The sequence below is a fragment of the Stenella coeruleoalba genome, assembly GCF_951394435.1.
Source record: "Stenella coeruleoalba genome assembly, chromosome: 11".
NCBI lineage: Eukaryota > Metazoa > Chordata > Mammalia > Artiodactyla > Delphinidae > Stenella > Stenella coeruleoalba.
The window spans coordinates 59,443,192-59,468,493 of record NC_137157.1 but is presented as its reverse complement, the minus strand read 5'-3'; the positions used below and the strand labels follow the sequence as shown (position 1 = coordinate 59,468,493).

The following is a 25,302-nucleotide window of genomic DNA, read 5'->3' as shown; positions in this document are numbered from 1 at the left end:
TCTCTTTCACTTAAGAAAAGGGAACCCCCAAACTAGTTCCACAGTTGCTGGGGGTCATACTCTTGGCTCCCAGTGGAAAGAAGCTGCAAGAAACACAAACATTTCCTACCCACCAAGCGGTCTGGTTCCAGGAAAGTTCTGGAAAGAGTGGGGATAGGACAGATTCCAGCTCTGGTCAGTGGGGGCACCGGGCCGGGTTTATTGCACTTGCAACAGAGTTTAAATAAGTCCCGGGTGTCCGGAGCCAAGGTGAAGGGAGGGTTGGGCAGGGAGAGGAGGGGCAGCGTCAGTGCAGCTGGCGGGCAGAACCCAGATCCTGCAGGCCGGGGGCAGCGGGCTCCCCCTTTCTCCAGGGGACTAGTAGGGCCTGTGTCCGGCCAGTGTTAAGGTTCCAGATCTGTTGCCATCGTGGCCCCTTCAGGGTCCTGGGCAATTCCTGACTTCTCCTGAGTCAGAGGTGGATTGGGCCTCCAGGCCCAGGTCTGGAGCAGGCTCAAATGTAGTCCTGGATCTGCCTAGTTACGTCACCAATGTCTGAGTCTGGGTCCCAGATCAACCCCAGGCCCCAGGTTCGATCTGGCCCTGTTAGAGTTCTGATTCCCCTTGCAGCTGGTTCTGGGCCAGCGTGGATCCTGGTGTGGGATCTGTCCTGAGCGGGGCCTGGGGCACCATCCATGGTTATTGTTCCTTGTTGGCCCACCGGGGTGGGGGCTGTCCAGAGCTGCCATGTCTCGCTCCCCAGGTTCCAGGTTCTTAGCTGGGGGCTTCTGGCAGGGCTGAGGACAGATCTTTGCAGGCTGGAGCTGGACAGGAAGTCCTGGTGGCACGTCTGAGCCGGAGAACTGGGATTGGATCCCCCAGTTCTGGTTCCAAGTTGTTTTCAGGAAACTCTCCAAAATGCAAAGGCTGCAGGGAGGCTGGGGCCTCTGTCCCTGGATCTGAGTTCCCCCATCCATGAGGAGGGCATGTGTAAACGAGGGTCCTTCACAGTGCATGGGGGGAGGGGATCCCCAGCTCCACACCTCCCGGCTCTGGCCCTTCAAGTATGTCTCTGGGCTGGGGAGAGGAGCTTCTCCCTGGCCCTCAGCACCTTCAGGAAGCACCCAGCCCCCTCCCCGTCAGTAGACTGAGGGTGGGGGGACTGGACCTTCAGGATTGGGAGTCTGGGATCGGGAGAAGTCAGGCATCAGAGGTGGCTGGAGGCTTGAGCTGAGCTTTTTCCATGGCGGTGCCGTATGGGAGGGAGCGTTTGAAGAATCCGAGCTAATGAGGGGAAAAGGAGGGAGAGTTGAGTTACTCTGGTTCCCCTTTCTCCGCAGATCTTATCCCAAGGCGGGATGAAGATGACTCTAGTGCTTCCAATCTCCCCATCTTGCAAAAGTGGCCCAAATTCAGGCTGTTAAGACCACCTCTCCAAGAGGTCCAGTGGGTTAAGAGGGCTAAGGTTGGGGGTGCTTTGGTGCCATAAGAATGCCCCCAGTTCAGCCAGAGACGGCACATAGGTGTGAAGTCAAGTTCTAAGTCTCATTGCCTAGGAGTGGCTGCCTCTCGAGAAGGGTTCTGAGGCTACTTCTAGGGCATGAACGATCAGTGACGGCTGCCATGGCTTTCTGGAGGAAGTGACAGCACAAATGCCACCTACTGGCCACTTGGGAGTAACACTGATTTTGAAAGTAGAAATAAACTTATCAGCTTGAGTCAAGAGAACTTTTTCTAAGCTAGGGGCTGTAGAATGAAGGAAAGGATCCCATAGGCAGTGTCCAGACGGGATGCCTGTGGCCAGGGAGAGGTGGGGACATGTGGCTGGAGAACTGGTCTGGAGGCAGATGCTTGGGACTGTGCTACCTCAAGGGCAGAACCTGGTGAGAGAGAGGCCAGGTCAGGTAGGATGTGGCTGACCTTGTAGAGGATATAGATGAGCAGACCTAGGAGCAGGAGGCCAACGAGGACGGCTAGGATAATGATCCAGAGCGGGACGCTGTGGCTGCCTTCCGCCTTGATCCACTGCACGGCTGTGGCCACCTGGGGAGCAGGTCAGGACAGGTCGCTGAAAAGCCGTTAGTCCTTCCCACCCTACACTTGGCTCCCACTTGCCACTGGACCTAGACCCACCTTTCCCCTGCCGTCTTGGGCTAACAGAATTCTGATCTTCAAAACTCAAATTCCCACAATGTGCATTATTGTCTCTTACTTTTGGGTTTTCACACCTGCTCGTTCCCTCTCCCCAGAGAACATTCCTTTCCTGACTGGTTAGCCTGGTAGATCCTATTTATCCTTCAGGTTTTGCTTAAACATCACTTCTTCCAGGAAGCCTTCCCTGACTCTGCAAGCCTGTGTTCGAGTGTCCCTATGATGTGTTCCCATAAACATGCTGGCACTTGTCACACTGTCTTCTCACTGCCCTGTCCGTCTTGCTTATCACTGTATTCCCAGGACCTAGCACAGTGCCTGGCACACAGTAGATGCTCAATCAATATTTGTCACCATAATCAGACCAGCCCCCGTCGCATCCCAGTGCTAGCGCCAGGCCCAGCACTCCATCTTCCTTGGCCCAGACCTCTGGCCCGGGACTCACCTGCAGTTCCTTTCGGGGAAGCTGCCGAGGCAGGATTCGGTAGGGCATCTTCAGGGCTTCATACACAGCCTCACACTGCAGACTAAATGGCTGGTGTTCCCTCTGTGGGTGGTGGAAAGGTGTTCAGGGTGGCCTCTTATGGTATCTAGGAGGTCACTGGGCTCCCCATGGTCTGGCTCTGGTTATGATCTTTCCCTATTTTGGAATCATTCTCTTCTGAATCTCTCTCTGTGTTCCTTATATGAGATAATAAATGTGTAACTGAAGAGTTACAATTAGATGACAGCATGTTCAATAGAAAAAGCATTGTTTTGGAATCATGAATATGGGTGAAGCACCCAGGATGACGCCTGGCCTATAGGATGCACTCAATAAATGACTGCTCTCTACTGTTCCTACATCTGCTTGCCTCTCTGTGATGGATATGTCTTCCGTCCCTGTTTTCTATCATTCTCTGCCACTGGTCTCCCTCCCGCCCTCCCTCCTCTGAATGGGCCGGGAAAGGGAAGCTGTCGGTCCCAATGTGGCCACTAGGTGGCGCCAAGGACACACAGCCCTGTCCAAACAAGGGTGAGGGAGGGGAGCGCGGCTGCCTGGGTCCCAGTCACCAAAGCGGGTGGCTAGGGCAGTGGGGAAAGGAGCGTCAGTCCAGGCAGGCCCGAAGGTCGGAGGTCAGGACTGAGGTGAGGCTCCCTCACCTGGAGGAAGGTCTTGGCCCAGACGCGGAAATGGAGTAGCAGACTTCGGCTCTCTTGCCGGTGCAGTGGCCCCAGCTCGCAGCGCAGCCGGAAACACTCGGCCTCCGGGCATTTCTGGGAAGAAAGCGGAGGCTTGAATGCGGCGTTCCGCCCTGCTGGTGGCTCTGAGGATGCAAACAGATACTCAACGCTTCGACCCAGACCTCATTTCCAGGAGGACTTACCAGGATCTGAGGCCCTGAGGAGGCAGGGCTCCGGCCTGGAGCATCCCGTCTTTGCAGCCGGTGGTGCTGGGAACCCTCGGGATCCAACTGGAAGAGGAAAGGGACCATTAGCTGCCTCTCTCACCTCATTACAGCCTCTAAGTCAGCCTGCCTCTGGGGTCCAGAGCAGCTTCGACCTGGTCTTCCACCCATACAACTGACCACCTCCTGTGGCAAGGCACCGACCTCAGCACTGAAATACCGAAACGGGTGAGACTTGATCCTTGGAGTTTACAAGGAGGAGATGTCAATAGATAATTAGGGCCCCGTGCCTGCCTTGGGGCCTTTGCCCCGGCTCTCCCCTCTGCTCGGAATGCTTTCTCGAGTCTTCACACACAGGTTCACCCTTGCCTTTCATGCCTCAATTCACCTGTTCTCTCCTCAAGAGGTTTTCCCTGATGACTCAAACAGGCTCCCAGCCGGGCCCTGCCCTGCCCCAGCATTTTAGCACTGCACTCTCAACACTTCTCAATACCTGTTTCTCTCTCTCTCTCTCTCTTTTTAATTTTTATTGTCTCCTACCCTCCACTAAAACATAAACCCCATGAGAGTGGGGGCCTTGTGAGTTTTGTTTGGTGCGATCTTTCCTGAGCCTGTAACATGGCTCAGTGCATTGTTGTTTATGTGTAAACGAGCTTTAAAACAGGCACTGGGGCCCAGGCGAGCAGCTCTGAGGAAGGCTTTCCGGAGGTGGTGGTGCCGAGCTGGGCCCTAGGAGTACGCCAGGGCAAGACGTCAGGGAAGGATACTTCAGGCAGAAAGACAGAAGGGCAGTGCATAAAACAGTCTTTTCCCCTCCCAGGGTCTCAAGGTGTCTGTGGGCCTTCGGACCCCCTTCCAGTGGCCTAAGTCCTAGCTCCAGGCACACCCTACTTGGCTCTTCTAGTTTCCCGGCGACCTTCCCCAACCACCCTCGACTTGGTCCCCTCACCCCCAGGCCAGTCCCCAGGCCCCTCACCTCTAGGCCCTGTGGGTTGGGGGGGTGACTGGTGGTGCAGTTGCTGAGTCCTGTGACCCTGGTCACGTAGAGGAGCTGCTGACCTTCCAGAGCCTGGGGACAGCTGAGCTCCAGCACGCCCCGGCTAATGGAGCTGGGGCCCAGGTTGATGAGCTGAGGAGAGGAGGGCACGGTGATCATGGGAAGGGAGGCAGTGATTCTGCCCTGTTGCAACCCAGGTCCTGGTGGCCCGCTCATGCCTGCTGCGAGTCTCCCATCTCAGGAGCGAGGGAGGAAATCCACGGGCAGAGGCGAAATCCTCCCCAGCCAAGCCTCCTGGAGGAGGCGGCTCCATCCTTCCCCCACCACTTTTTTTTTTCTTTTTTTGCAGGAACTTAGCTCCCCAACTAGGGATTGAACCCGTGCCGCCTGCAGTGGAAGCGTGGAGTCCTAATCACCGGACCACCAGGTAAGTCCCCATCCTTCCCTTCTAAGTTGCTCAGCTGGCCAGTCTCTCACACTGATCCTGCCCAGGACTTTCTCTCTCACTCCCCACTCCCCCTCTCTTGCTCTCAATCCCTCAGGCTGGTCCCAGCCATCTGTCACTCATACAGCTCTTCCTTCCCTGTCATTCATTCTAGTCCGGCCCTCCACTCCCAGTAGCACACCTGGGGACCAAGGCCTCCCTGCCTCTGTCCCTCCTCACCTCATACACATGGTGGACAGCAGGGCCCACGTCCCCCTCCTCCTGCGGCTGGTCTCGGGGATGCCAGTCGGTCACAGGGAATAGCACTGCCTCGGGCTTGGAGACACTAAAGAGGAGGGTGGTTTAGAGGACAGTGGAAGGTACCCCATCCCATATGCATCCTTTCCTAGAAGTCCATCTTGCCTCCCAGAGAGCCCCATTTTGCCCGGAGAACTGACCCGTTAAGGGAGACCTGGGCCTGAGCTTCCACAGAGAGCTGGAAGGAAACCACTTCGCTTTGAGAGTTGTTGAGATTCTTGCTGTGGGATGGAGGAGAGACTCAGGTGGTGCTGGAGCCCAGCCAGGAAGAATTTCACCTGCACCAGACTCCGCCCCTGCCCCACCCTCCTCGGCCCCGCCCCCAACTCAGCCTCAGCCTGGCCCCACCCACTCCCTACCTGAGGATCTGGAAGTCAAACTGGATGGTTTTCTTCATGTCCCTGAGGTGCGGGACTGTGAACCGAAGGCCACCCCAGAGCTGGAGGACAGGGAGGGAGGACAAGGGGGCTGTTAGACTGGGCGTCTGCCAAATCCCAATTGCAGCCCTCCTTCCCTATCCCACAGCTCTTCTCAGGATGAGCCGGTCACTTTCCCTTGGGTCCTCTCTCCTGTCCCAGACTTACACTGGCTCCCGCCTTCATGGGGTTGCCCAGGTCACACACCAGCAGGCGGCTCTGGTTCACAGCAAAGTAGTCACAGCTCAGGCTGGAGAAGTTCTGGAGGTGGGGTGGGTGCAGGTAAGGCTCTGGTGTCCCTGTGGCAGGATCTCCCAAGCCCTGCCTAAGAGTCCCCTCTCACCCCTGGGTGTCTGACGAGTCCTGAGTACTCAGCCTCCGGAGGGGCCGTGACGCGAAGCTCTGCCTCGTAGGCGCCGCCCTCACCCACATTCTGGGCATGGAAAGTGAGGTTCAGAGAGTTCTTGTCGCCCAGGTACACGTGGTTCTGCTCCCTGGAGGGGACACACAGGGTCAGGGACACTGGGGAATTAATCCGCAAACCAAGACAATGGGCCATAACAATAATAGACACCGTTTACTGAGTTCCAACTCTATGGCAGGCACTAGGCTAGATGCTTTATGTAGATTAGTTCATTTAATCCTTCCCCAAAGCCAGAGAAATAGATGCTCTTATTCTCACTATACAGATGAGGAAGTTGCATAATTTCCCAGGGTCACACAGCCAGCTAATACGTTCCTATTCTACTTTTTCACATGCCAGGTGCTTCCAAGCTCCATGTGTTCTGCTAGGAGACCTTGGCATCTGGAACCCCCCAGCTTGACGTCAGCCTTCACTTACCCAAACACTTCCAGCTGTAGGTCTGGCACACAGATATTGTCTTCTCCACAGTCCAGCAAGATCTGAGCCTGGGGAGCAGGGCAGCCTTGAGAGGGGGAGTTGCGACCCCCTCCTAAGCTGTCGGCTCCCCCCTCCAGGGCCCCACCCCTAGCGGCCCAGGCTCCTCTCCTCCCGGCCCGTCTCCCCACCCTGCCCTCACCTTGTCCTCTATGCGGCTCTTGCTCTGGTAGTGTAGGACTGGCCGAAGGCCGTGGCTGTCCACAGGGGCTTGGGGGTCCAGGGAGAAGTTGAGGGCGATGTGAATCGGGGAGAGTTTGTCTCGAAACTCTGACTCGTTCTGGGGCCGGGGGAGAGGGTTCACAGATTCAGGGGACACAGGGGACTTGGTCCTCATCCTCTCACATCTCCCTCTGTCCACTCAGGACCCTCCAGAATTCAGGTGTCCAAACTTGACCATGCTCATTGCTTCAGAGGCAGCCTGGTTCCCAGTTCCTCCAACAGAAGGGCCCCCTTCCCCAGCCTCCCAAAGTCCCAGGCCCTTCACTGGAATCTCCCTGTCTCTTTCCCTTCATGAGGGGCACCCAGTTCTACGTGGCCACTCTTCCCAGGCCAGTCCCGACCCTGCCCCCGGGCCCATACCCTGAGGTAGATCTTCATCTCTCTGCAATCCTCCCGAGCCCCGTTCTGGATGAGCAGGGTCTGGGTCAGGGTGGCCTGTCGGGAGGCCAGGAACAGTGCCCGCCGCGCTCCACCCTTCTGCTTCTGCCAGTCCAACTGGAGCTCCACCGTGAAGCCTGCAGCCGGGCACATACGTTAATGAGCATCTGCCCCTCCCTTCTAATCTATCCAGAGAGATAAGAGGTCCCCGAGTCCCCAGCCCCTCCATCCCCATCCCAGTGCCTGAAAGGTTCAGGCAGTCTCTCCCTCACCGATGGAGTCAGGAACGTGTTTTCCAGAAGCATTGAGGCAGAAGCTGAGATTGATGCTGGAGGAAGACCAAAGGGAAAGCTGGTGTATCCAACTGGAACAGGCATCCTATTCCCTACCTGCCTCCCAGACAGACCCAGACTGGGACAGTCCCATTTGTCCACTTTCAAAGACCTGGTCTCCCTCCCCACTTCCAGGCACAGATGAAACACCCCCAGACTCCATCCTCGCAGTCTCCTGGGCACCCCACTCACCAAGACGCAGGGTTCCCCCCCAAGCTGCAGCTATGCTCCTCTGGGTTGAACATGGCGGGAAAGATGGTGAGGGAGGCACTGGCAGACACGATGGGGCGACCCCTGCCAAGAGTGGGTGTGGGGTCAAAGAACTAAGACTGCTCAGGAACCTGGGCACAGGAAGCTGACGCCCAAGCCCCAGGATCCCAGTCTGTGCACTTCCCCAAACTCGGCCCTGTTGAGAAATCCCCCAGTTCCCACGTCTCCCAGGCTGCCCCCTGCCCAAGTTCATACCTGTACACCACAGCCTTGTCTACACCAAAGGACCCCACAATCAGATCTGCAAGAAGTCAAGAAACTACCCCTTACAGCAAGCCCCAAATCAGAATCCTTCCCAACCCCTTCCAGTTGCATTGTTCAAGGAGGCCGAAGTGAGGGGACACCGCCATCTGGTGGCACCATCCTAGAACTGCACCCAGGAGCTTAGGAAAGTGCATTAGAGGGGCTAGGGTTCTGAGACCAGGGAATTCTAAGGTGAAAGGGGCCGCTGGCACAACTCACCAGGGTATCCGTTGCCATCCAGGTCTCGGCCTCCTCGAAGGGCAGAGCCAAAGAAGTCCGGCGTGTGGCCAGCTGCCCACAGGGGCAGCAGGACCTGGGAAGGCTTAGAGGCCAGGCCCCCTGGGCCCCCAGGGAATACAAACACCACTCCCTGCTGGTTCTCCCCACCAAAGGCAGCCCCAACGGCTACATCTGCAAGACACACAACACACAGCAGTCAGCAGGCCAGGAATCCAGGAGTTCAAATCTCTACCATCGGACCCCAGGACCCGGGATCCTATTTTCCCCATCTGTCATTCCCAGTATTCTAACCTCTTCAAGCCCCAAGATCCAGACATTGGGATTAAAATCCACACACCTCCTGGAGGAGTCACTGGGGGTCTTGGGTATCTTATCTGACAGCCATCTCTCCCCAAATCCCTTCTGACTCAGGCCCCCACTCCTCCTCAGCAACTTGAGCCCACGGTGCTTACCATTGTAGCCATCCTGGTCCAGGTCCCCCAGGGGGGTCAGGGAACTGCCGAATCGACCAAACTCATCGTGGCCAGTGAGGGTAAGGGTGGGCACAGGCTCCATGCCGGCCGGCCGCTGCAGGTAGACGTAGACCCTGCCCACCTCCTGCGGCCGCCCGTCGGCTGTCCGCTCCATGAGCAGGGGCGCCCCCACCAGCAAGTCGTCCAGCCTGAGGGTACGGGAAACCCAGTCATCCTGAGGCCCTGCCTTGCCATGCCCCCTCCTCAATCCCAGAGCCAGGAAATCCCAGGCATCTTGGATCCGGGCTCCTTCCCACCCAAGTGAGAGACCTGAGGTCTTCTGGTCTTTGGTTCTCAGCTCTCTCTTTGCCCCTGAGCCTAGGGAATGCAGGCAGGAGGAGGAGAATGCAGAGGAAAACTCTCCTTGCATTTTTCTGTCCCGTCCCTACTCCTCGTCCTGTGCTGTGCCCCTTTCCCACTACTCACCCGTCCCCATTGATGTCTGTGGCAGCCACTGCATAGCCAAAGTAGGAGGCCATCTGGGAGGGACAGAAGGGCAGCAGTGGGTCAGAACTAGGGGGTCAATCAACAAGGGCTATGAGGGGAAATCAGGGACTCCAGGGAGCCTGAGAAGCTGGGCTGAGCTTATGGGCTCAGGGCAGGGGCTTGGTTGGCAAAGGGCCAAGCTGGGTTGTGTGTGTGTGTGTGGTGGTGGGGGGAAGGTGTCCTCACCTGTTCCCCTGAGAAGTTGTAGAGGGACCGGATGTCTGAGCCATTAAGGATGGTGACCTGGGGACGAGGAGATATACCCATTGGTCCCAGACTCCCAGACCATCCCATGGGTACAGGATACCCAGGGGCAGGCATTCCTTGGAGACATAGATCACTTGTCTCCTAGTTCCCTCCTTTGCTTTGCCTCACATTCCCATCTCTATATTGGGTAGCTCCATCCCAGGGAGACTTCATTATTTTCCTCCATGTCACTTATCAACTACTACTGACAGATTTCGTACTTATCTGTCTGTTGTGCCTGTCTACCTACTAGAGTGTCAGATAAGTGAGGGCAGGAGCCTTGTTTTGTTTTTTGCTTTCTCCTCAGAGCCTAAAGTAGTGCTTGGTGAGCAGCTGACACTCAATAATTATTAGCTGAAGGACATCCACCAGCCCTCCCAAGTCACAAACACTCATGGCTCCCCCGACGTGCCCCCCTTAGTGATGGGCCCTTCCGGTCCCCTGAGGCTCTCGACTCCCTCTTCTCTTCCCCAGTCTTGCAGCTGTTCCTCTGGTGTGAGCCCTCCCCCAGGACTGCTGGAGAGCCCCCTGGCCTCCCCCTGCCTCGGGCTCTCCCTTCCCCTCAGCACCCTTCCTCCATGGCAGCGGGACCGATCGCCCTAGAGCCGGTCTAGGAGGGATACGGCTGGCTTGGAAATCCGTGGTGGTTCCCTGAAGCCACGGCCCAGTCTCAGCTTCTTGGCTGGTCCTCTGACGCCCTGGAGAATCTGGCCCCAACCTATCTGTTTCTGCCCAACCTCTCTTTAGTCTCCTCATGCCCAGTCTGCCCATGCTGAACTGGCTTGCATTTTTTTCCTTTCCTTCCCTGCCTCTTCTCACGCTCCCGCCCAGATGCTCTCTTTCCTCATCTCCACTGGTCTTTCATAGGACATTTTCTGTCCATCCCTGCCCTAGAAAAGAGGTTATTCTTCCCTCTAAACTGCTATATCATCTTGACCACTTTTCTGAAATTTATTCTAGTGCAGAAAGAATGCTGACTTTGGAATAAGACAGGTCTGGTTTTAAATCTCTATCCAGCCACTTACTAACTGGGTGATCTTAAACAACTTACTTGGTCTCTTTGAGCCTCAGCTTTCTCATGTGTAAAATGTGAATGGTAATATCTCCCCTGATAAGCTTGTTGCGAAGAATAGACCTCATGAGTGGACAGTGCCCGACGCACTGAGGGGTTCGTGAATAGGAGCTGCACCTTCGATTACAATCACTTGTGTGTCTTATCTTACATACTTGATTAGAAGCGCCTTACAAGATGGGGTATGATGTCTTATTCATCTTCTTATCTCTTACCTTGCCCTCATAAATGTTGGTAATTGAATGGACTCCTATAGCGTTCTTATCTATATCCTTTTTAAAGCACTCGCCATGGTCTAATAATAACAGCTACAGTTGTACACTGCCGCACAGTTCGCTAAGTACTTTCACGTGCATTATCTCGCTTCATCCTTACAAGAGCCTTGTGAGGTCAGAACTATTATTATACCATTATAAAGAGAAGAATGAGGCTCAGAGAGGTTAAGCAGACTCAAGGTTTTTATGGAATGAAGTGGGATAGGAATAAATCACAGATTGATTCATCCAGAGTGAGTACCAGAACTCAAACACTGGTCTGACCCAAGAGCCCGTGTTCTGATCCACTTTTTTCACCCCCCCAAACTGCCATGCATGGTTCTCTGTGATTAGCCAGGGGACGGGAGAGCAGAGGAGGGAGGGAGAGTCAGGCTGGGCCTTACGTAACCATAGGTGAGGTTCCCTTTGGGCACGCCAGCAATGAAGTCTGTAGAGGGAAGAGAAAGTTGTAGGCTAAGGGCAGGGAAAGGGGAGTCAGACAAAAATGGTAAGTGTCTCAGTCCCTGTGGCTCCGGGTCCTGGGTCTCCATCTGCCCCCTCCCTTGGCCCCAGCCTGGGGACACACTCACCTTCTGTGTCATCGCCACTGAATTCACCTACAGCCACAGAGTATCCTAGGAGACAGGGTGGGCGGATATTAGGATTCCTGCTTTGGGGACCCCTCTGTCCTGGCCCATCCTCAATCCCTTCCCCACCCCTACTGGGCCTTCATAGTCAGCCTCCACATGACACATAGGGCAGGAGGCTGGGGATGCCTGGGTGGGAGAAGGGAGGCGGGGTGGGGGGGGTGAGCGAGGACAGGGGCCCCTGAGGTGCTCCCCCTGCAGCTCCCACCCTGTTTGCTCCCTCACCCAGGTAGCTGTCATCGTAAATGGAACTGGCCTGGCGAGTCTGCAGCTGCCCCCGAACTGGGTTGATCAGGTACCCGGGGTAATAGGATTCTGCAATCTGCTCCTGGGTGGCGGACAGGATCTGGCCTGGGGAAGGGGATAAGGAGGGGATGGCTGGAGGAGGAGGTGGCAGGGATGGGGGCACTGGGGGCTGACTGGGTAGGATTTCAGAAGTCTGGTTCAAGGAGGGGAAGCTTGTGGAGGGTGGTGGGAGAGGATGGGTAAGTCTCAGGAAAGGGAGAGGAGAATTGGGACGGGGGCAGAGGAGGGAAGGATGGTGATCTCGGGCTGGGAGAGGGATAAGAGGCCAGGTGCGGGAGACAGACGCAGGGAAAGAGGAGGAAGGGCTTACCTTGCCAGAAATAGCTCCCTGGTCCGCCCAGGACCACACGCCCAGTCTGTGGGGGGAAGGAGGTGAGTCCACATCTGGTCCTGATTCCCCTGCATCCAGCACCCACAGCCACTCTCCTCCCAGATCCCTCCTCACCTTGGTGAACTCGGCACTGAAACCCCCTTGGCAGTAACCCTGCCCTGCTGCCCGGCTGAAATCTGCAAGGGGAGAAGGTGGTGGGAAGGAGCTCCACACAGATGGGTCAGGCAGGAAAGAGCAGGAAGCTTGGGGAAGGAGAGGGGAGAGGGGGCCAGAGAAAGGACCTCTCTGGACCAGACAGTGAGCATCAAGGCTGATGGGGGGCGGGGGACCGTGGGGATTCACAGAGAAGGCAGACTCAGGGCTCGTGCCCCCTCTTGCCCTACCTGAGCGGCACGGCGCATACTCCAGAATCCGGGTGAAGTTGTCTGTGGAGAGGTAGCAGGTGCCCACGGGATCGCTCAGCGGCTCCTTCTCGGTGCGCCAGCTGTAGAGGGGAGCACAGGCCTGGGAGGGCCCAGGAGGAGGGGGGTCCAGGTTTAGTCCAACAGGACCTCTCTTCCCCGCCTCCCCCACTGTGCTCTGCTAACCGCAACCATTGCCCCTCCTGCCCACCACGCCACTCAGCCTGCTGGCCCTCACCAAGATGGAGGAGCCATGGGCTCGCACCGTCGCTCCGAACCACTGCAGGGACTTGTACTCCACAGGCTCCTCTCCCTCGAGGCTGGACGGTGGCGAGGACTCCAGGATCCGAGAGCCTTGGGGGAGTGAGAAAGGGGAGTCATGCCAGCTGTGGGCAGCTGAGCCCTAGAGCAGCCCGTGCCCTCAGCCTGGGGGCACCCAAGCACTTGCAAGCCCTGAGCCCATGACTCAAGGGAGGGGGAGTGGGGAAGGTCCTTACAGTCTGCCTGTTGTAGCCTGACTCAGCTTCCCCTGCACGCGTGCACACAAGCCCATGTGCACACATGTGCACATGCACACGCACACAGAACCTGGGGTTTCCAGAGGTGCATTCCCCTGGTCCGCCTGCCTCCTCACCCAGCTGGGACAAGGATGCTTGTGGTGAGGTGGGGAAGGACAGCTAGTTCCTGAGAGGGCTACCCTCTGGCTGCGCTTCTCTGTCTGTACCTGGGCCTGTGTCTCTAGCAGCACGTGTTCTATGTCCTTGACCTTTCTCACGTCACTGAATCTCTGCCCCTCGTGTCTGCGTGTGTGCGTGTGCGCATCTGTCTGTCTGGCTGTCTCTCCTTCCAAACCCTCTCTGCCTCTATGGGGCAGCCTTTTTTATTCCTCCGCTTCTCATCCGTCTTCCAGGTTTTAAAAAGAAATCGGTCGCTTTTGTGCTCTTACGCCACCCCTCCCCCACCGTCTCCATCTTTTGATGCTCTCCTCTTTTGTCCCCTCACCCCAGTTTATCTCTGGAGCCACACTGCTCAAGTTCATGTCCTCGCTCCACCTTCTACTAGCCGTGTGACCTTAGTCAAGTTACTTAACCCGTTTCCTCACCTATAAAATGGGGATAATAACACCTCGAGCCATCGTTGAAAGGATTAAGTGCGTTAATATATGTAAAGTGCTTACAACAGTGCCCAGTATATAGCAAGTGCTCTTGAAGCGTTAGCTGCTGTTATTATTCTTTCTCAGCCTGTTTCCTTCCATCCCTCTCTGCATCTACTCCGGACCTTAAGCTCCTTGAGGGCGGGGCCTTAATCATGTTTCAATCCCCTGCAGTACCAGCACAGAGCCTGGCACGCATTATCACTTAGTCAGTGCTTAGTTAAATGAATCGAATAGGCTCTGTGACTCTCCCTGTCTTTGTCTGTGTTACTGCCCTGGCCTCCCTGAGTTGTGGGTGATTCAAGGAAAATGAGAGCCACATGTTTCTGAATCATGCCCGCCCTCCTTGGGCTGGGCTGGGCTGGGCTGGATTGGGAACGTGGTGTGAGTGCCACGGGGAGCCGCTGCACCGCTGCACGGAGCTGGAGCCCCAGAGCCTCAGAGCACGTGGCCGGGGAACTGGTCAGGCTCCGCCCCTCGCTCCAGACCCCGCCCGGGCCCCGCCCCCTAGCCTCAGCCCCACCCCTTAGTCCCTCCCTGAACCTCCCCGACCTACGAAGAGGGTTACCTTTGCTGTCAAATTCAATGGGGGTGCACTGTGCTGGGCTGGTGCCCCAGGGGCAGAGGTAGACGGCACCGCCCTGCAGCACTCCCGGCTGGCTGGTGTTAGCCTTGGGCGCTCCCACCAGCACGCTGACCCTGCGGAGGGGAAAGGAGAGGCAGCTCAGGGGGGCTCCTAGCTCTTCTCCAGTCTCCCCAGGCGGGAAGGACCCAGGCCTCTGGGCCAGGGTCTGGGTGGGCGTGGCACAGATGCCCCCCGGGTTGTATTTATATCTCAGAAGATGCCACAGATGCCAGAGGCCCAGGCCGGAGTCAGGCGGTCCCCATGTGCCGCTGTCACTAACACAGCCTCTCTCCTCCCCCCACTCTCTCCCCTCCTACCTTCCCCTGTCATTAGAAGGAGGAACCAGAGTCAGTTCTGGCAAGAGGCCGGGGCCAGAGCTTCTCTATCTCCTCTATGGACCTGCCAAGACTGGAGTTGCAGCCCCTAGAACCCCAGGGTCCTCTTACCTAGCCTATACCCTCTCCTCCCAAGCCAAAGCCCTTCTCTGGGCAAAACCCAGGCGTCCAGCTGCCCAGCCCTGGGGCATGTCAGAGGAAAATGTGAGTCTTGGAAACCAGGCAGAAGTGGAGAGAGGAACTGGAGAATGGTGAAAGCAAATTGTTCCCCTGGGCCTGGGCGTGGACCTGCCCTCACCCTGGGCTCTGGTGGGACTTCCCCATCCTGGCTGGGTCTCTGTCTCAGCCTCTGAACCCCTATCCCATACACCATTGGTCAGAGTCTGAACTCAGATCCGGGTCTTCTTGGGTCTTAGTTTTGGACACAGTGCCTCGTTCCCCCTGAGACGACGAGGAGAAGTTGGCCTTTGCTGGGGGTCCTATGTAATGGGGTGGTGACAGCTAAGGTCCTGGATAATTTTGCTGCCTCTGGCTCTGCCTCTATCATTCCTGGGTCCCTTGCCTCCAAGACCTCTGTGCAGTAGTCAGCCTTCTGGGCTTTCTCCTCCAGAGTCTCCCATGAGGCTGCATCTGGCAGCCGGGGCAACTGAACCAGTGCCCCTGCCAGCCGCCAGCCTTGGCCTCTGCTCTCCTCCCATAACTGGCTCTGGCACCGCTTCTCCATCTGTCCCTCTGCCCCTAGGACTGCTTGCTCTCTTGGTTTTGGTTTTAGGAACCCCCGTCTCTCTCTCATCTCAGATCTTGGGCTTCTCCATCTCTGTTGGTTTCTGGCCCCTTTCAGCTTTCAGCACTCCCAACACCCACCCTTTTCCCGCTATTTGGATCCCTTCATTAGCCTTTCTTACCAGGAGTCCCCAAGTCAGGGATTACGGTAGAGGTCACAAAAGCGGGTGTGTGTGTGACGGGATGGGAGACAAGAGATACATCAAGTAGGGGTGGGGTGGGGGGTCCAAGAGGAATAGGAATGGGAACACCAGAGAGAGCAGCCCCAAGGGGCTGAAGCAGAGAGTGAGGGTGGTCTAGCAGGGCCAGAGGGTGAGGATGGGAGAAGAAAGGGTCCAGAGGGATAGGAGGGAGGCCTGGAGTGAGCGTTCCTGGAGTGGTGGGGGGTGGGGTGCCAGCCTCGGTTACCCTGGGGACAGGAAATGTTTACTGCCTGCGGCTTCCTGTCTGTTTCCAACCTCTCACTTCGCCGTTTGTCTCCCACCCGCCCGCCTGCTGGGCCCCACCCCTCTCACTCAGGCAGTACATTCGGTAGGGGGGTGGGAGCTGGCTACTCGGAGGCACAGTGACCTGGGTGGCTGCCAGGCCTAGTAGGTGAGGTTGGTGGTGGGGAGAGATTGCATTGCCCCCGGGCTGGGGGAGGAGAGAGGGGTGCAAGCCTCTGTAGCAGAGGCAGCCGCAGAAAACAGCAGTGGTGCAGGGGTTCTGGGTCAGGCACTAGCTCAGTGTGGACTTGGGAATACCCTCTCCCTCTTCCTCTGGGTGAAGAGGTTGAACAGGTTATCTCAAAGTCTTCCGGAGCTCCCATACTCTTCCAGGAGAGCGTAGGGGCTTGGCCAAGGGACCCTGCTCCCACCCCCAATTTTCCCACCACTCCGTGGAGGGGGGCTGAGCCTGGGTGCTCCTGGGATGGCCTGAGGAAGAAGCTTGGAGTTGGGCAGGGCGGGCAGGTGAGAGAGAGGCCTTACAAGGCTTAGAAAGCCCACAGACTTGTGGGCCAGGGGCATATGCCATGGCTGCGTGAAGGTTCAGGAGATCTGGGGTACAGGCAAGGGACACAGATCCCGACCCAGACTTGCCCCGTGCCGCCCATGGCTTATACCTGAGGATGCAGTGGCCCTTCCTTCCCAGCTCCTCCAAGTCAGTCCAGTAGCTAGTGCCCTCCCCTACGTGCCAAGAGAGGCGCCCAGTGTCAGGGGTGGCACGTCACATACCTTATCCTTATTCTCCCACTCCTGGTTCCTGCCTCCTAAATCCTACAGCAGTTGGGTCCTACTAGGGGTCCAAGAAGGTAACGACGGAGGGTCCTTGGGCTCTTTTCAATATTTCAGAGAGCCTAACGGAAATCATGCATTTACCTGATAAGGCAGCCCAGGCTAATTAAAACCTCAAGTGTATTTGCTTTGGGCCGGAATTATATCAACTCCTGTGGGGAACCTAGTTATCTCATATTGGTCAGAAGCTCTGATTGGCAGCTATAGACGTCTTCTTGTTCTAATTTTTGGTGGATAAAAAAAAAAACAGGAAAAAGGAATGAATTATTCCTTCCTAAATGCAGCTTGGCAGATAAACTCTTCCAAAATATAGAGACCAAGGGAAGAAATAAATTGCCGTAATTTATTTTGAAGCCTCGGAACTCTGATGTTCTAGAGCTGCTTCTTGGAGACCCAGGCTGCCTCAGCACCGTGGTTTGAAGACTTTCTTGTCGATGCCTCAGGGCTGCCACATGGAGTGAGCAGAGGCCAGTTCGGTCCTGACACTCCTCTCCATCTTCTTTCAGAGCAACCTCTTTTCTCTGTTTTTTTTTTTTTCTTTTTTGTGGTACGCAGGCCTCTCACCGTTGTGGCCTCTCCCGTTGCGGAGCACAGGCTCCGGACGCGCAGGCTCAGCGGCCATGGCGCACGGGCCCAGCCGCTCCGCGGCATGCGGGATCCTCCCGGACCGGGGCACGAACCCGTGTCCCCTGCATCGGCAGGCGGACTCTCAACCACTGCGCCACCAGGGAAGCCCTTTTCTCTGTTTTATATAGAATGCCCTGATAAGATATCATTTGAATTGAAAGAAAGAAAGGAAGGAAGGAAGGAAGGAAGAAGGAAAGGAAGAAGGGAAGGAAGAAAATAAAAAACTGTAACAAAAAATACTGCTGACCTAGTCCCATGTCCTCATTGTACAGATGGGGAAACTAAGTCCCAGAGAAATTAAGTCACATGTCCTGGGGTCACTTAGAATCCTTCTCAACCTAAGAACAGAAGCCAGGAATCCTGATACCTAGGCCACTGTTCTGGTCTACCCCGTTGCCAATTTGTTCCCTCCTCTCCTCGCCACTATCTCCCCAGCCAGGCTTCTGATTAACCAAGTTCCTGTTCAATACATGGTTACTGTTTGACTCTATTGGCCTGACGAGGTCGGGGGTGGAGAGTAGCAAGTGGACTGGACCCAGCTCCTGCAGGTCCTACGGCAGCCCTGGCCAGGCCAGAGGAAACACCTGGTTCTGGGTCCCCCAGTGTAGTCTCGAGGGAAATGCCTGGCTGGCTGGGAAGGAAGAGTTGCCTCCACTTGTGGCAGCTCCACATGGCGAAGGAGCTGGGCTAAGGCTGGTGCACCTTTCAAGCGCAGGTCTTGGGTCAAGTCACTTGCCCTCTCCAAGACTTGAATTCTCTACCCATAAAATGATGGGTTGCCCTTGAATGGTCCCTAAACAAACTTCTAGTTCTAAACTTCTATGATTCCTGAAGCTTCAGTTCATAGACATGCATAAAATGGGAGCCGTAATGCTTCGTCTGTCTAAGGCAAGGATTTTTGTAATGATCCGACAGAAAAATTGATATGAAAGTGCTAAGGAATGTGAGGCACTATTATGACTATCTCTGCCATAAGCAAATATTAAAAGTGAGTAAGAAATAGTGAAAATCTGAGACAAAGAACTAGGTGGTGTCCAGGGAAGAGAGAACCAGAAACAGAAAATAGCTACCTCATAAAAGTCCTACCTCCACATACCGATCACCCTCCACGGACCAGGCGATTTTTATATATATTGTCTCGTTTAGTCCTCAGAACAGCCTCATAAGTTAGGTGTCTGATTTTCATGAGAAGACCAGGCTCCAGTATTTAAGTCTTAAGTAACTCAGCCCAGGTCACACGAAGAACAAGTAAGTGGTGAGGCCTGGACACACACCCAGCTTGGCCTGACTTAAAGCCTGCCCCTTTCCTACTGTGTAACCTCTCTAGTGCTTACCCTGCCCTCTGATGCTGTTTCGGTTTCCACAGTGAGAGGTGATAAAGGGGGCCAAGAACACTGAGGCCCTCCCTCTCCAGAAAAGGCCCCAGGTGAGGGGCTACATTTGTCCCCCACAGGTAGGAGGGGTTGAAAGTCCCAGATGTGGTGGGGAGGGAGGTCACTGGGGAGGTGGAATGTTCCGAGTCCTATTCTAAGAGTGCTTTGTAGAGAGAAAATGAGAGGGGGAGGTGCACAAGCTGGACACCTGGGTTCTCTTGGGAGAAGAGATGAGCAGAGGGGAGGGGGAGGGGAAGAGACTGCCGGGTCCTGCTTTAGAAAAGGGCTTTTGGGACTTTAGGATCAGGCCAGGGGCCAGACAGACACCTAGGGAACCAACTGGGAGTGTGTGAAAGTCCAGATGTTTCAGAGGAGTGTTTTAAAAGGGAGATGACACTCTTGTTAGGTGGGAGTGGGGGTGGGATAAGAGGAAGGTTAAGATACAGATAACTGGATACCCTATTGTGGGGGAGGATCCCTTCCCCTCCCTCCCTCCCCCTTCTCTACCCCGTTAGGTTTGTGGTAAGGAGTTGCAAGGGGCCTGGGGGAGGCCGGGCCTGGCAGAAGCTCCAGGCCAGGGTGATGCAATGGGGTTTGGGCAGGAGGCCAGGGGGGTGGGGTGGGGGCTGGGTGGGGACCTTGAATAGCCCAGAACCAACAGCTGGGGCCTAACCATCCTCCAGACAAAGGAGAAATATGCCCCATACCCCAAGTGAATTACCTAGATTAACCCCTTTTCTCCAAAAATTAAAGGAAATGAGTAGAGCTCAGTTAACTGTATCATGTGTGGGAACAGCTCACCTCTGACAGAGGTCCTATCAAAGCTGGATACCAGGGGTGGTTGTGCTGGTGGCGATGGTGGGGAGCAGTGGCAATCTCAGAGCCCAGAGATGCAGAAAGAGGATTATTCCAGACATCGTGGAGGATCAGGCATCTGGCACCGGGGAGTCCCCGTCCCACCCCAGGAGCAGCTTCCTTCCCCTCTTACTCCCCCCCCCACATTTAAACAAACACCCTTGTTCTAATGTTGCCTAGCTCGTTTCCCCAAGCCCGTGGGCTCCCCATTTTCCTGGCACACAGGGTCCGCTCTGCTTGTCACCCTGCTGAGCTGGGAATGGGGATCCTCCTTTGAGACTTCCCCGGTCTCTGAGGTCCTGTGTTCTGACGCTCTTGGGCCCTGCGAGCCCGCGTCTCCCCAGCTTCCGACCCCAGCCCCAGAAGTCCCGGTCTCAGCTCAGCTCCAGCCGACAAGCTACAGGAAATCAGTTTTTCTCTTCCTCCCAAGAGCTAGAGGAAGAGGGAAACCGCCCACCCCTCTTCACGGGCGCACACACACCCCTCCCGACACATCCGAGCCCCCGCCCTTGGCTGAGACAGCCCCCAGCCCCGGCGCCCCCCAGGACCAGGGTCCCGGGACTCTCCCCAACTTCCCGGATCCCCTCTTCTGAACAGAGATTGGGGGTGGCGGGCGGAGTAGGAGACCGAGGAGAGAGGGGAGGGAGCCGCCGTCCCCCTCCCGAGTCTTTCCCAGTCTGAGTTGAGGGGGGAGGGGAGGGCTGGCCCCCATTTAACCTCCGGACCCCTTCAGCCTCCGACTCCCTTCTTACTACACACAGCTCATTCTGCTTCGACCCGTTCTCTCTCCGCACAATGGCCCTCAGGGGTCCCGGGGTTCCCCAGTGCTCCAAAATGCCCACCCTGGCCTCCGCGCCCCCTCTCCGTCCCCATCCGCCTCCGATCCCGGCAGCTCTCGGATCTCAGCCAGAGACCCTCTGCTCTCCATTCCCGCGCCCTCCTCTCTCTTGGCCCCAAGACCCCGGCCCAGACTCCTCCAGCTTGCAGCTTCGTGTCCTCTCCCCACCCCACACGTCTCCCTGCTGATCGCTCTCAAACTCCTGGCCACCCTCCACGCCGGCCACTGTCCCCTCCCTACTCCAGCGCGGGCCCCCAACTCCGGCGAGGGCCCCCAACTCCAACCCTAGACCTTCCAAACTCCGCCTCCCAAACTCAAGCCTTGGTCCCCTCCAGACTCCAGCCGCGCCCCCTGTCTCCAGGCGCGCACCCCCGACCCCGCCAGCCCGCCGCCAACCCTCCTCAACTCACCCGTCTGTCCCCGGCCGGTAAAACTCCACCGAGAAGCCGAAGAAGGAGCCCGGGGGCCCGGAGAGCACTGCTGGGGCCTCCGCGTCTAAGTTGAAGCCCCCGACCCTGGGCGGCGGCGGCAGCAGCAGCAGCAGCAGCAGCGGCAGCAGCCGGGATCGGCGCCGGGGGCCCCAGCGCAGCTGCACGGCGAGGAGAGGGGACCCTGGCGTCCGGCTCCCCATAGCACCCGCTCTTCCCTGTCCTGGGGCCACCGACCCGGAGCCGCTTCCTAAACCTCCCAGAGGCGAATGACTCAACGCGGGGAGGAGTTTGCCAAACTCCCGGCTGAGCCCTCCCCCCGCCTGCCGGGGGGGCGGGCGGGGGGGCATTCCTGGGTCCCTGGAACGCTGAGCCCGCGCCCCCCACCCCGAAGGGGCGTGGGGGGGGACGCACCTCTCCACTTCCCTCGCCCCAGCCCCAGCTGGAGGCCGGTTGTCTGGACTGGGTCAGACTGGGCTGCTTTGGGCTCTTCCCCCTCCTTCTCGCTGCTTCCCCCTACTTCCTCCCGCCTCCTTTCCAGATGTACAACGTAAACGCTCGGAAAAGGAGTCGGAAAAAGGGAGCGGAGAATTTCCTAATGAGGAAAGGAATCACCTCCGGAGGGCGGAGGGAGTCTGAATATGTGTGTGGGGTCTCCCTCACCAATTCAGGGAGGAGGCTTTGGGGTCTAAAGGCAGAGGAGACACCTCTGGCATCTGGCCAACTGGGATTCCCCCTTTGCCTTCCGGGGCCATGGGGTGCCTGGGTTCCAGCCAGCTGGATTTGGGACTCAGGAGTTGAGGTACAGGGTGCTCCCAGTCAGGCCGATCCGATGGAGGACCTACACCGGCTCTCGGCTCCCTGCCCCCTCCCCCCGCCCAAGTTGCTAGAATTGAAAACCCAGGAGTCCAGAAATTTGGGGTTACTTCACCAGGAGGATTCCGGTCCAGGCCTCCCCCTTTCTCGGTTGCAGGATATGGAAACCTCTGCTGAGTCCCTTCCTAGAACCTGGCAGTTGACCAAGAGCCTGGTAGTGGGAGGGGGAAAGGGTTGCTTTGGCCCTTCAGTGTCTTCTTGATCAAACTGGCCTGATTCCTACAGACCTGGAGAATTGTAGGATGGGGTGGGGTGGTGTCCTGCAAAGGGGCCCAACCTTTAGCTTCTATTGTCTTTAGGCTCTGGGAGCTGGAACCCAGGACCCCATTCTCCCAAGATGCCCTGTGGATGTAGAGGAAGGGACTGTAGCAGGAGAAGGCAGTGACCCCCTGCCCATCCCTTCCCCCAGCCCTGGCTCTGTGTGATGAGATCACCTTTCAGGATTCTAGTCTTTATCTTAGTCTGGGGGAGGGGGACCAAGGGGCCTAGATCCTCTCCTAACCTCCTCTCCTTTCCAGCCCTCCTCCTGTCTTTTTCCTCCAGGACTCCTCCCCTTCCAGAATAATAATCCCCCGAATCGGAACCCTGCCCCTTCTCTTCTCCAGTCCCCTGCCCCACTCTGGCTTGGGGGACTCAGAATCAATGCTCTTTCCTTCGCCACGAGTCTCCTCCTCGTTCTACTACTCTACTTCCTGTCCCAAATCGCCCAGCTGTTTTTTTAAAAGCCCCTCTCCAGAGCCAGCTGCAGCCCAAGGGAGAAGGCAGCTGGTCAGACGGTGGAGTGGTGCTGGCTCCCATCCCACTCTCACATCTGCAGGTCCTGACCCCCTCTTAGGCGAGGAACCCAAAGAATCTCTGGGTCAGGATCTTAAGCACAGCACTGCCGCGAAGGTAACCTCTAGGTGAAAACTACTCAAGCCAAGGGCTGAGACCCTCTCTGGGAGGAAAGAGGTTGCGGGCTGACTGCTGTATAACCCAGCAGAGCATGTGTGTGTGAACCCAAATCTCTCCTGTTTCAGCCCAGGCACAAGCTCTTTAGATTTTCCCAGGATTTGGGAGCTTGGGGTGGGGGTGGGGAGGGATACAGGGAGGGAGGTGTGTGATTCAGCTCCTCCCAGGAGCCTTGGTGAGGGACAAGGGACATAGCGTCCTGCCCCAGTTCTCCTCCCCACTCCACCCCCCCCCACCCCGCTTGGCCAAGTCAAACAGGCCCCCTCCCTGTCCATTCCCCGCTCCTGTTTACACCGGGAGCCCCTTAGTCATTCTCTGGCTGGCTTTTCTACTCTCCCCAATATCCCTCCTCTCTTGGCTCTCTCTGCCCTTATAAGTCCTCTCCCAGTGGCCCCAACACCTCCTGCCTTCCATCTCACCATGCCTGCCTCTGCCTGGCCCTCCCTTCCTCTGCTCCGGGTCAGGCCTGCACTTGGGGTTCCCTCCCAGTTGGAGCTGCTTCAGGCAGCCCTCCAGGCCTGGAAGCTGGCCTAGAAAGGTCAGCCAGGAGAGGGTTCCTAGGGATCATCAGCCCAACCCTCTCCTTCAGAAGAGGAAATGGGTGTAGAGAAGTGAATTGACTTGTCCAAGGTCACATGGCTGCTAGTTAGTGGTGAGCCTGGAACCTAAGTGTTTTGACTCTAAACCCAATACCCTCTCCTCTCAGCCCACTGCCCACTAAATGCTCTGTCTCCTGTCAGCTTTTTCTCTGTGTATCTCTCAGCTTGTCTCTGGCCAGTCTGTGTGTCTCCAAGTGTCTCTGTTTTCTCTCTCGGCTCTGACCTCTCTGCTACCCTCTGTCCCTTCATTGCTCAGTAAGAATTATTTGCTGTGATGACTGATTATTATTAATCACGGTCTGCTTGACAGAGGGGCAGAAGGGGTGAAGGGCAAGGGCAGGACACTCACCAGACTCCTGCTGTCACCAGCCTGCCTGCCCTGAAGGCTGGAGCTTAGAACTAGGAGACTGAATTTCCGCAGAGGAGTTCAGGGTAGAGGTTCAAGTTTTAAAGCCAGGAGCCACGCTGAGTGTCAGTGGCATGGGAGAGGGGTGAGGAATATTAATAACAGTTCATTTAGCACATGCTATATGCCTGGCCTTGGGCTTGACCATTAACCTGCCTTTATCCCATTTCACCTTCCGAATATCTCCAGCACTGCAGGTATTATGATTCTCATTTTACTGTCAGGAAACTGAGGCCCAGAGAGTGAAGTGACTAAGACAAGATCACACAAAGAAAGAGGTAGAATCCAAATTTCATCCCAACTGATCCCGAAGTCCTTGCTTTTCCCACTGCACTGTTAGTTTAGTCCTCTAAACTGGGCTGGGTTTCTACAGGGGGAAGATTCTGGAGCAGAGATATTTAACATAGGACCATTGTTCCTAGGGTGGGGGTGGGGAAGACTGGGTGCACAATTCATTAATCCTCGGAAACAGGATGGAAGTGTGTGCGTGTGTGTGTGTGTGTGTGTGTGTGTGTGTGTGTGTGTGATTTCTCTGGGGTTGCTTCTTCCAGATTCTCAAATGCCTGGAAACTCTGAGAGCACTGAGGCTGGATATCCTGATTTCGGGGAATAGACTTGAGCCTTGTGGGGCCTGTAAGAAGCCTGGTGGGGTGGCATAGGCTGGGTGAGGTCTTCCTGAAATAACACTTCCCAACTGGTGTGTGTTCACACACACAGATGGGCTGTGGGTGTGCTGAGGCAGGTATCAATCCCCTCAACCTTCGCAGCCTGGTAAGACCTGGGAGCACCAGAGACCCCAGGCTAGTGGCTTCTGGCCAGAGCGACTTCTCTCACTACCTCTGGGGATGGTCCAAATCTAACGTTCTCAATGTGATATGATGCAAAAAAGAGTGGGAAGCCTTCGCTGGACAAAGGCATCAGAGGAGCTTATTGGTTTGCGGCTCCTGGGACCCCCTCCTCCTGCCCTGTGGTGGGGTGATGAGTGGGAGTTCGGTCTCCCAGAGGGAAGGACGGAGGGATAGGTATACAGATTATGGAGCTGCAAGGGTTGGGGGGGAGGATTCTGGAAGTAGAGTAAGATCCTGGTTATCCCAGGAGTCTGGGTCTGGAACCTGCTAAAGTTGGAGCATTGAAATGTATGTGTGTCCAAGAGAGAGAAATCGGAAAGTACAGGAGTGGGCCATATGAACCCTAAAGCTCTTTCGCCACCCTGACTCAGGTCTCTGCTTAGGGGAACTGACGGTTCCATCATCTGTGACTCACCCACCACCATCCCCACTCCCTGTCTGACCCGGGGGGGGGGGGGGGAATCCCTCCCCCATGTCCTGACCTAAAATAAACGCAGACTCCCCTCCCCTTTCTACCCCCACTTTGCTCACAGCACAGGAGGGGTGGATGAAGGATGTTTGCTAGACATCATGGGGACAAGACCAGTCCTGGGAGATGAGATGCTTTGGTTCTCTTGTTCTAGGGCTCTGAACCTAAGGCTTGAGACCGTGCTCAGGTATCTCTGTAGGGACAAAACTGGGACTTTTTCCAGGCTGGACTAGGTTTGGGAGGGGCAGAGGGACAGGGATTAGGGGAGGGGCACTGGTGGGAGAGGGGCAGGGCTAAGGGAACACTGGGGTAAAAAAATACAAGGCCCAGGGGTCCAGAGCAATCAGATTA

General features: G+C 56.4%; 1 protein-coding gene across 1 annotated transcript; it reads right to left on the bottom strand.

The window, feature by feature from the left end:
• Window positions 1–84: 84 nt before the first annotated feature.
• Window positions 85–21,179, bottom strand: ITGA5 (integrin subunit alpha 5). Its single transcript, XM_079937472.1, has 30 exons — window positions 20,785–21,179; window positions 14,233–14,363; window positions 12,750–12,865; window positions 12,494–12,614; window positions 12,225–12,286; window positions 12,090–12,135; window positions 11,699–11,824; window positions 11,417–11,461; window positions 11,231–11,274; window positions 9,441–9,497; window positions 9,195–9,247; window positions 8,709–8,917; window positions 8,236–8,427; window positions 7,969–8,014; window positions 7,696–7,797; window positions 7,444–7,499; window positions 7,154–7,308; window positions 6,714–6,851; window positions 6,515–6,582; window positions 6,017–6,167; window positions 5,842–5,934; window positions 5,617–5,696; window positions 5,398–5,478; window positions 5,180–5,285; window positions 4,495–4,647; window positions 3,498–3,584; window positions 3,274–3,387; window positions 2,576–2,677; window positions 1,900–2,022; window positions 85–1,263 (listed from the first exon to the last, which is right to left on the bottom strand). The coding sequence occupies exons 1-30, from the start codon at window positions 21,150–21,152 to the stop codon at window positions 1,180–1,182; spliced, it is 3,309 nt and encodes a 1,102-aa protein (XP_079793598.1). The 5' UTR covers window positions 21,153–21,179; the 3' UTR covers window positions 85–1,179.
• Between the last annotated feature and the right edge of the window lie 4,123 nt (window positions 21,180–25,302).